The 11548-nt window shown below is 47.7% G+C and overlaps 1 protein-coding gene across 1 annotated transcript in view; it reads left to right on the top strand.

Annotated features, from left to right (window-relative positions):
* The first annotated feature begins 507 nt into the window (after nucleotides 1–507).
* Nucleotides 508–11548, top strand: part of NDUFA5 (NADH:ubiquinone oxidoreductase subunit A5) — a 37582-nt gene continuing 26541 nt past the window's right edge. The window contains exons 1-2 of the mRNA XM_075342531.1: nucleotides 508–610; nucleotides 7022–7066. Coding sequence (XP_075198646.1) covers nucleotides 590–610; nucleotides 7022–7066 — 66 coding nt within the window. The 5' untranslated portion in view covers nucleotides 508–589. The remainder of the gene's footprint in view (nucleotides 611–7021; nucleotides 7067–11548) is intronic.

The following is an 11548-nucleotide window of genomic DNA, read 5'->3' as shown; positions in this document are numbered from 1 at the left end:
ATAATAATAATGAAAATAAAAATTTGCCCTTTGGAAAAAAATAATAAATATAACAGTGTGAGCATCTAATAAATAAAAACATGAAATCATTCCAATTATACATCTGATTCCAGCCCCTGCTGGAGAAACTGAACTGTGTTGTATGGAGAAAAGATCACAGAGATCATCAAAAAATCAACTCTGATCTAGCCACCTCACTAGTGAAGCAGCTAGAATGGAGTGGATAAAATGAGGTGACCAAAAACATGTGACTACAGCGAGGCCTCAAGAAATCAACTCTGATCTAGACACTTCAGCAGTGAGCCGGCTAAATCAGAGTGGAAAAAATGAGGCCTCAAAAAATCAACTCTGATATAGCCGGCTCACTACTGAAGCAGCTAGATCAGAGTTGATTTTTTGAGGACCACAAAAAATCAACTCTGATCTAGACGCAACCATCACTACATCCACAAGGTAGGTACAGCTCCATCCTCCATGATCAATGAGAGCTGACGTAAGACGTAGGCGACTCTGCGTCTGCGCTCGAACTCGGGGATCGCTTGGTTGGGTCTGGCAGTGACATCTACCCAGGGTGCAGCGCGAAGCAGCCATGGCCGGCGTCCTAAAGAAGGTGAGAAGAAGAGGTCACGGCACAGTGTGCAGCGCAGGACACTCGTTACCCGCACGGTGTAAGCAGGGTGCCGTGTGCCGGTATTAGCGCCGGTGCATTCTCTGCTCCGTGTGTGTATGTGCAGGGGACACTCGTTACCACGTACGATGCGGCTGTTATGGAGCAGGTACATGCACGGAGTGCCGGTACATTGGCCCCAGCAGTGTGTATGAGCCGGCACTGTACAGATCACAAGTGTCCCTGCCCGGAATTGCCTCCCCGCCCTATAGCTTTATACCGGAGGGTGCAGTGTGCTGCCCGCCGCTCATTCTACACGAGCACTCCCATGTACAGGCTCTGTGTGTAGATAAGGTTTTACATAGGACTGCAGGATACACCTTTCCAGTAAGGCTGCTTTCACACCTCCGGTTTTTGCTATGCGGCACACTCCGGCACTTTGCAGGAAAATTGCAACCGGTTTTATTTTGCTGCCGGTTGCGTTTTTTCTGCATAGACTTTAATTAGTGCCGCATGGCCTTGCGTTCCATCCAGTTTTTGCCGCATGCGGCAGATTTAGCCGATGCGGCGGCCGGATGGAACGTTGCCTAGCACGTTTTTTCGTGCGGCAAAAAAAAACCGCATCGCGCCGCATTCGGCCGATGCGGCGCATTTTTCAATGCATGCCTATGGCGGCCGGATGCGGCAAAAACCGCATCCGGCCGCCGCATGCGGTTTTTGCCACTGCGCATGCTCAGTAGCATGCCGCAAGCGGCAAAAACCGGACGGGCCGCAAGGGAAAAACTTATGCAAAGGATGCGGTGTTTTCACCGCATCCGTTGCATAGCTTGCACAGCCGGATTGAGCCGCACAGCTCAAGCCGGATGTGTGAAAGCAGCCTAACGCCGCTCTCACATGCGTTGTGTTATGACGAGAAGGCTCAGACCCGGCCAGTCCGCCGTCCACCTGCTCCTCCGGACAGTGGGATTGTAGGTGGTCCAGCTGCCCATGGCCGGCACATTAGGGCGGTCCACATCGTTTCTCTAGGCACAGTTCCCGATCTATAAGGTAGACCTGTCCATAGGCTGCATTACCCAGGGGGACCCTACAGATTAGCTGCTGTCTGGCCAGGTTGGTTATAGAGTGTACCATGTGAGATATGTGATGGATGCCCCTGTCGTCCTCCGTCACCGCCTCTGATTATACGGGTGGAGGCTGCCCAGAAATACGGTACATGATGGTGACTCCTGGTGGAAGCTTTGCCTAAGGGCTTATTCACATGACCGTTTGTCCTGGTCAGTTCCTGTTTTTTGCGGACCTACGGATTTGACTATCTTTTCAATGTCTTTTGTGTAGGATCAGATGGCACACGGTAGCACTTCCATGTGCATCCGATGGTATAAAAAACACATCGGATGCGGTATGTCCATTCTGTTATTATGGAACATGTCCTATTCTGTTCCGTAATAACGGACCGTGACTCAATACAAGTCAATGGGCCCGCAAAATCCCTGGAAGCCGCACAGAACCACTTCTGTGTGACCTCCGTCGGGTCCCGTGCAGTCTGTTTCCCGCTTCAGCCCCGCAGCTGACCGCACAGGAGTGTGTCAGTGTCTCTCCACACTGCAGTATCAGCAGCTTCTCACACTGCAGTGTGGGCAGCCGCGGGGATGACGGGTGCTACTGTCAGGAGGTTAGATGAGATCATTACCTGCTGTGACGATGTCCTGCACTCCTGACGTCAGCGCTGTCACTGCCTTCTATGCCCGCCGCGTTCTCACATCAAGTCTCGCGAGCGGCCCGAGACTTTCACAAGCGGTGATGTCACGGGCTCCCGCGATTCTTCGCTGTGAACGCGGCGGACAATGGAGGGCAGTGACAGCGCTGACGTCAGGAGTGCAGGAGATCGTCACAGCAGGTAATGATCTCCTCTAACCTCCTGACAGCAGCGCTCGTCATCCCCTGCGGTGACCTGGGCTGACCTATTGATGTTAGCTCAGGTCACTGCACTACTCTCCCAGCCAATGGGGAACATTCTGTTCTTCATTGACTGGGACAGTGACTATGGTATGGATCGTTGTGGGACCCTCTTATTGGATTACGCCGGTCCCGGATTTGATTGTTCATTTCAATAAATTGGTGAAAGAGGGAACGTGTTGGGAAGTGTTTTTTCAAATAAAACTTTTTTTTGTCTATTTTTTTTTTTTATTATTACTGACTGGGTAGCTGATGTCGGGTATCTGATAGACGCGTGACATCACTAACCCCAGGGCTTGATGCCAGGTGACATTACACATCTGGCATCAACCCCATATATTACCCCGTTTGCCACCACACCAGGGCAACGGTATGAGTTGGGGCAAAGCACTAGGATTGGCACATCAAATGGATGCGCCACACCTGGGGCGGCTGTAGCCTGCTATTTTTAGGCTGGGGAGTGTCCAATAACAGTGGACCTCCCTAGTCTGAGAATACCAGACCACAGCTGTCCGCTTTACCTTGGCTGGTGATCCAATTTGGGGGGGACCCCACGTTTTTTGTTTTAAATTATTTATTTAATTTAAAATAACAGCGTGGGGTGCCCACTGTTTTGGATTACCAGCCAAGGTGAAGCTTCCAGCTGTGGTTTGCAGGCTGCAGCCGTTTGCTTTACCCTAGCTGGCTACAAAAGATAGGGGGGAGCCTACGTCGTTTTTTTTTTTTTAATTATGTATTTATTTTTTGGCTAAATACAAGACTAGGCACCCTTTAGTGCCACATGAAAGGCACTTAGAATATGCAGGGAGGTGGGACATTATATAGGTCTTTCTTATCTATCTATCTATCTATCCATCCCTCTGTCCATTCATTCATTAAGGCTACTTTCACACATCCGGTTTTTGCTCTGTGGCACAATACGGCGCTCTGCAGAAAAACCGCAACCATTTTTTTTGCCGCCGGTTGCGTTTTTTTTTGCATAGACTTACATTAGTGCCGTATTGTGCCGCATGGGCCTGCGTTTGGTCCGGTTTTTGACGCATGCAGCAGATTTAGCAAAAAAAAACCGCATTGCGCCGCATCCGGCCGCTGCGGCGCATTTTTCAATGCATGCCTATGGACGCCGGATGGGGCGCAATGCGGGAAAAAAAACGCATCCGGCCGCCGCATGCGGTTTCTTCCACTGCGCATGCTCAGTAGCGTGCCGCAACCGGAAAAAAACGGACCGGCCGCATGTAAAAACGTATGCAAAGGATGCGGTGTTTTCGCCGCATCCGTTGCATAGGTTTCACAGCCGGATTGAGCCGCACAGCTCAAACCGGATGTGTGAAAGTAGCCTAATTCATCCCTCTATCTGGAATGGAAGGCACACGAATGCCACACGGACCGTATACGGAACGGATGTCACACGGATGCATCTATGAAAAAACGGACCGTTTTTTGCGGCCCGCAAAAACGGAACGGTCATGTGAATGTAGCCTTATGTTTGTAGAATACATCAGTAATTGACCAGTAATTGTTTTTCTTAATGATCCAGCTTTTCTATAATAATGATCTGCTTGCTGTGGGGCATCGGTGTGGACCGGTCATGTGTGTGTATATACTAACAATGCACCTTCACCCTGCGACTGAGTACACGAATCCCACTACTTCTACCATATAGAAATGTGAGGCTTTTTAATCAAAGCCATTGCTAGCCCTCCTGACTCGCCTCTCCATGTGCCCACAGGCCTCGTATGTGTAGGGAAGAGAAGTTTCATCGGTGCTAATCCGGGTTCTGTCTGGGAAAGATGTGTGGATATGGGTGCACAGCCCAGGGAACACATCACAGTGCTCGCTACTGACAGTGCTGGCAGTCCTGGTGCTAAGCTAATGCTCAGGTGCACATATGCTGTGGCCAATATACAACTAGATACTAACAAAATACATCAGCACTGTCAGTAATGCACCACTCCAGCGTATTTTCATTGCACCTCTGGAGTGATGCTTTAAATCTAAGTCCCCTCACCCTGTATTATACTAACCCTCCAGCGGTCGGCTTCACCTTCTATTCCTGCTGCTTTTATCAGCCTTTGGTGATTTGTGACCTGCCGGCAGCTTCAGTTTTTTATGCAGTGCGCCGAAGCTCACAACTCAATATAAGTCTATAAGAGCCTCATTCTGGCTCTCATAGAGATGCATTGGGAGCTTAGGATGTAGTTTCTGACTCCCAGGCAGAGGTTACATACAGAAGATGCTGTGGAACCAAAGCAACACTGAAAAAGGAGAACGCCAGAGGGTGAGGATAAATCTGGGCAGGGGACTTAGGTTTTAAAGGGAACCTGTCACCAGTTTATTGGCTTATAAGCTGCGGCCACCACCATCGGGCTCTTATATACAGTATTCTAACATGCTGTATATAAGAGCCCATGCCGGGGGTATAACATAAAAAACACTTTATAATACTTACCTAACGGTCGCGCTGTGGGGGGCCTTATGGGCGTCTCCATTGTCCGGTGCCGGCACCTCCTCTTTCGGCCGTCTTCGTCCTCTTTCTGAAGCCGCGGTGCATAACACGGCTACGTCATACACACTCGCCGGTCCTGCGCAGGCGCACTACAATACTTTGATCTGCCCTGCTCAGGACCTGAATGCCAGCGAGTGTGTATGAAGTCGGACCCGTCATGCACCGCGGCTAGAGAAGAATGAGAACAAAGATGGCCAAAAGAGGAGGTGCCGGCACCGGACAGTGGAGACGCCCATATGGCCAAACGCGCAACCGTTAGGTAAGTATTATGAAGTGGTTTTTATGTTATACCCCTGGCCTGGGCTCTTATATACAGCATGTTAGAATGCTGTATATAAGAGCCCGGTGGTGGAGGCTGCAGCTTATAGGCCGAAAAAGTGGTGACAGGTTCCCTTTAAAACACCACTCCAGCGCTGGAAAATAAAAAACCCAAAAAAACAAAACACTGGAGTGGTGCCTTAAAGGGAACCTGTCACCAGATTTTTCCCTATTAAAGTAAAAGAATCACCTTAGGCTGCATTCTATGAAGGTGCACCTTGGCCCTGACTCACCTTTGAGACCCCAAAAATAACTTTATAAAACTTGGCCCTTAGGTATGCTAATTACCTTGGTTGGACAGATGGACGGGCTCATTTTCTGCTTCTTTATCACCCTCCTGCTGCTGATCGTCGTCCTCCTTCCTTCATTGACAGGTATGAGCATGGCGCTGGTGAGGTCATGCATCATAGCACCAACCTAGTCAGCGCTATGCTCTTACCCGCCCATAATCTCACGCCTGCGCAATTAGCTCACCGGCGCGAGCTAGGGCAGCTATGTTTTCTGCTCTGCCCGTGATATGGCAGAGCGAACTGCGCCTGCGCAAGCCGACCTAACTGCACAGGTGCGAGATTTGAAAATGCTACGAGGAGGATGACGGAGGACGTCAACCCGTCAATCAAGGAAGGAGGACGGTGATCAGTGGCAGCAGGGGGGAAAGGAGCAGAAAATGAGCCCGCCCATCTGGCCAACACAGGTAATTAGCATACCTAACGGCCAAGTTTTATAAAGTTATTTTTAGGGTCTGGAAGGGGAGTCAGGGCCAAGGTGCACCTTCATAGAATGCAGCCCAGGAGCTGCAGAAGGGGATTCTTTTAGTTTAATAGGGAAAAATCTGGTGACAGGTTCCCTTCAATGAATGCCTGAATACCACTATTGCTGCATGCATGAAAATGTTGGAAACACAATGGCTGCGAAGGGAGAAATGCATAATGGGGTAAAACCCAAATCTAGGAGATGGTCGTACAATAGGTTAGGCTGACCCGGTGTCGTTGTGTACATACACAACCACTATAGGTTCATCTGCCCCTGCCTCATGGCTGGGGGAGACATCAACAACAAGAGACTTCTATCCGGCGGCGCAGCCTATTTTAAAGTGTGATTTATTTATTTTTTTTTATTTTTTTTTATCCCATTGGGAAACATGAAAATGTGAGATAAGGGGTTAACAGTTTTTTTTTATCAAAAAATGCATAGGCCACCGACAATGTGATCTAATGGATGGACCCTACCCAGATCAGTTTTATATGGGACCTCAGTACTTCTACAGTAACGCCTGCTGCTGTAAACACACTGATATAGTAGGATATTTTCAAGGAATTCTTAAAACTAGTCCTATGTTTGGACCACAAGCACTTGTAAAGGGAGTTATTTCCGTAACACATACATATTACATATATACCGGTATGAGGAAATTATTTTACCGCTATATACATTAATGGACATCCGCTGCAGTGCAGGCACCATAGTCTTTGCTCTGTGGATGATATGTTACACTGCTATATAGGGTTGTCCACTTTCGATGTCTGTTACCATTCAATTGGACACGGACCCTCATTCGATGTGGAAGGCTTGACAAAGTGAACAATTCTTTCCCAATATTCCATTAATGTGATGTGACTTCTGCTCTCTTTCAGACCACTGGCTTGGTTGGACTGGCTGTCTCCCCAAACCCACATGACGTAAGTTCATTTTGAAATTGTTACTTCAATCAAATTATTTAGGAAGCTACAAAAAAAGGGTTAAACCCTGTTTGCTGCACAGTGTATATGTGTGTGATACATTGGGTGTGGGTGTAATGCAGTGGGCTCAGGAAGTGCGCTGTCAACCTGCAGGGTGAGACCTGCTTGTCTTATACAGCTGGCTCTTGCATCTAACCGCAGTGACCAGTTCTGTCCATCTGTGGCAGAGGCATTAAATGGTTTTATCAGCCGTTTAGAGTGACGGCTTTCTGAAGGCTGTCTTTGCCATCTTCCTACTTTTGTGAAGCTCAGCCAGTCATTTTTACTACACATAGCAGTACTGAAGTATTACAGTGTATAGTGCTAGCAATCAAATGATTGCAGGTTCATCTCCCTAGGGGGACTCACTGCAGCAGGGATTTCCTCCATACAGATCTCCAGATCTTTCAGGTTTCTGGGCTGTCACTGGACAACATTGAATTTAGTCTCCCTCCAAAGATTTTCTATTGAGTTCAGGTCTGGAGAGTGGCTAGGCCACTCCAAGACCTTGCAATGCTTCTTATGGAGCCACTCCTTAGTTGCCTTGGCTGTGTGTTTTGGGTCATTGGTCATTGCTGGGTCTTCAATCTTCAATGTTCTTACTGAGGGAAGGAGGTTGTTGGCCAAAATTTCATGATGCATGATCCCATTCATCCTCCTGAAAAAGACCCCCAAAGTATGATTCCTGCCCTTTGACCTTTCTTAGAATCATCCTTACCCCACGAGGTGAGATCTTAAGGGCCCGTTACACGCTACGATATGTCGTCAGGGTCACGTCGTTAGTGACGCACATCCGGCATCGTTTAACACAGGGGTGGGGAACCTCCGACCCACGGGCTGTATGCGGCCCGTGGCCACTTTTTATGCGGCCCCCGGGCACATTCCCGGGGACCGCTGTGCTCTGGCGGCAGCCGCGCTTTTCCCGGCTGCTGGCCCTTTAAATCCCACTGCCTGATGACCTGAGGGTAGATACTAGAATGTATGGGCTCTATCCAGATCCTGACTTCCAGGACCTGACTGCAGCCCATACATTCTAGGCTTAACCCCGGCCTGTGCTAGTGTGCTCTGGTGGGCGGGGTAAGTAGCACACTGCGATAATGTCACAGAATAGCTGCAGCAGATTACCGGCCTCCCGGACCTGTGCTGTGCTGTGCGTGTGACTCCTCCACCACCCCAGTACTGTGAGTATTCAACCCATCGTTGCCCCCCCAGCTCAGTGCTGTGTACCCCCTTGTGCAGTGTGCTGCCACCCAGTGCTCTGTCCGTGCTGCCACCCAGTGCTCTGTCCGTGCTGCCACCCAGTGCTCTGTCCGTGCTGCCACCCAGTGCTCTGTCCGTGCTGCCACCCAGTGCTCTGTCCGTGCTGCCACCTAGTGTTGTACTTGTCCCCAGTCATGTCTGTGCCACCGCCAGGGCTGTCCATGCCCCCCTAGTGATGTATATGCCCCAGCCCCTCCTGTGATGTATATGCCCCAGCTCCTCCTGTGATGTATATGCCCCCAGGATCTCCATACCGAGACAAACCTGGAAAAGCAGCTGTGAGAACCAAGATGATCAATATCACCGAACATCACAGCCGCACCAAAGAGAAGCAGCTCCAGCCACCACAGTAGGGGTGAGTTAATTAATCGTTTGACCAAATATAACAGCGTAGTTTTCAAGTTGATAATTTTGTGCGGCCCCCAAAGGTTAGTAGGAAATTCCAAATGGCCCCCGGCAGTAAAAAGGTTCCCCACCCCTGGTATAACATATCATAGCATGTGACAGCTACGAGCGACTGTGAACTAGCAAAAATACTCACCTTATCGTTGCTCGTTGACACGTTGCTCATTTTCAAAAAATCGATTGTCCTTCTGCGCGCCAGTTGTTCATTGTTCACGAGGCAGCACGCATCGCTCCGTGTGACGCTCCGGGAACGATGAACTGCAGCTTACCTGCGGCCGCCGACAATGCGGAAGGAAGGAGGTGGGCGGGATGTTACGTCCCGCTCATCTCCGCCCCTCCGCTTCTATTGGGCGGCCGCTGTGTGATGTCGCTGTGACACGTCGCTGTGACGCCGAACATCCCTCCCCCTTCAGGAAGAGGATGTTCGCCGCCCACAGCGAGGTCGTTCGGGAGGTAAGTACGTGTGATGGGGGTTACCGACTTTGTGCGACACGGGCAACAAATTGCCTGTAACGCACAAATGATGGGGACAGGTGCGATCGCACGATAAATCGCCGCGTGTACAGCGGCCTTTACATGGACCCCCTTGGTGAATACCCTTTCAGGAGCAAATAGTGAAAGAGTTTCAAAACCTCCAGCGAATCCAAGTGAACAAAGTTTTGGGTTTTTTTTGTTTTTTTTTCTTATAAAAAATTCAAAATTGTATTTGTTGATTTTGATTAAAAAGCACTACATTTAAATGGCTGGTAAAAACTAACAGGGGGTCCCAGATTACGCGTTTCAGCGATTTACTACGCCTTCATCTTGGTCTGTATTCTGAAAGCCACAAAAGTTGTTCTACTTAAATCCTAAGAGCACATGATCAACTAAAAATGGGAGTACATCCTTTTAATATAAGAGGCAAAAAACAAAGTTCCAAAAATCCCTAATTCCTTTTTTGCAAAAAATATATAGTTATACGGTAGGTTGATTTTATACATATGGACATATACTCGTAACTTACATGAGTTTCCAATGCAAAAAAAAAACCCCAAATAAATATCCTCTATAATCCAGACCTGCAATACTAGACACCTTTCAGGAGCTAATAGAAGCTGAATTAATTGAATTGAATAAAAACCAAGAAGCTGGATAAGAACAAAGACAACTTATCCAAAAGAGAGGCCATAAAAGAACTGCAGAACAACCTAGATTTAATGGTGAGACAGTCAGATAAAGGGGGCACATTGGTAATAATAAATGTAGGGCTATATAGAAAATTAAACATGTTAGATCCAGAAAATAAAGAAATGTAAGATGAAATCCCAATTGATCCCACTAATCAATAAAATAAAGACCTGTTTAAACGTTTGGAAGAGGGAGTGACAATGGGAGCACTAAATAAAAAAAATACAGTAATATATAATATATATACGTAGAGTTTCCAGTCACCCCAATATAACATTCACTTCCAAAAGTGAGTTAGTTGCCACAGACTAGTTGGCCCACTTGGGCTATGTTCACACAGGGCTTTTTTGGTAAGTTTTTGCTGCGTTTTTTAGCTGCGGATTTGTTTTAATTTTATGCACATCCATGCTAATAAAACGCTGCTTTTTACAGTACCAGCAAAGTCTGAGATTTCTGAAATCACACCACACACACACCGGGTTTTGTTCCTGAGTGTTTTGTCAAATACCTGCGTTTTTGGTCAGGTTTTTAAAGAATGAGCATGTCAATTCTTTGCATATATGCTGTGTTTTTTTTTTCATCGAGACAACCCATTTTGTAGAATAAAAGCAGCAAATCCGCACCAAATCTGCAGCAAAAACGCCACTAAAAAAGCATGCAAAAACGCATCAAAAACGCAGATGACTCAAAGGAGATTTCCTGCCACAAGATCAGGTTTTGGTCAGGAAAAAAACTTGCCAAAAAAGCTTTGTTCACTCACACCATTGAGCCTTTGACGCTAGGAGTATGCGTTGTGGTTTGAGAGGGATACTGCACATGATTGGAAGTGCAGAAAATAGCTGCTTTTCGGCTCTTCTGTGTGGTGAGTTATCTTCTGCACTCCTGATCATGCGCATTGTACCTCTCTGAAGCCAGGCCGCGTACACATCACGGGTGCACCCATGGGCGCTTAGAATGGTGTTCCCCTATGGTGGCGTGTGTTAAATCCCCTTGTCAGAATTTGACAGCACGATTTAACAGTTAACAATAGCAGGCCGGGCTGTGCTGCACCCGCAATAGTTAGGCACATCCTGGCTATAACACACAGCCATTACCTGCCAAGTATGGGGCAAGCCCACCCAGTGAGCCGCTCCGTACACCTGCTTTTGACTCGTGTCATATATGTACAGTGCATGTTGCGAAAGGGTTAATAAAGTTAGTTTTATTCACCAAAAAAAGCAGCAAAAATGCATGGGAGTAATTGCCTTCTATATGGTGTAGAGATGCTGAAAGAATTAACATGCTCCAGTTTTCGAAAACGCAAGTTTTCTATTTGTCAAGTAAAGAAATCGTGTGCATGAGATTTCTGAAATGTCATAACTTTTGCTGATATTGGAAAAAGCTTTTAATTTGCATAAAAATACACAGCAAAACGCGTGGATATAGTTAGGACGTCATCAGCAAACAACAATAGTTTAAATTCCTTATCTCTCGCCATCACCCCGTGAATCTCTGGGTTAAGACAGATATGGCTGCTGCAATAGGTTCGATACACAGAGAAAAGAGTAGGGGTAATAAGGGGCAACCCTGGCGACTGGCAAGTACCATTGTCTAAGTGGAAAAGGCTGGGGT

Source organism: Anomaloglossus baeobatrachus, chromosome 4 (assembly GCF_048569485.1).
Source record: "Anomaloglossus baeobatrachus isolate aAnoBae1 chromosome 4, aAnoBae1.hap1, whole genome shotgun sequence".
Lineage (NCBI taxonomy): Eukaryota > Metazoa > Chordata > Amphibia > Anura > Aromobatidae > Anomaloglossus > Anomaloglossus baeobatrachus.
This window is presented reverse-complemented; position numbering and strand designations above follow the sequence as displayed.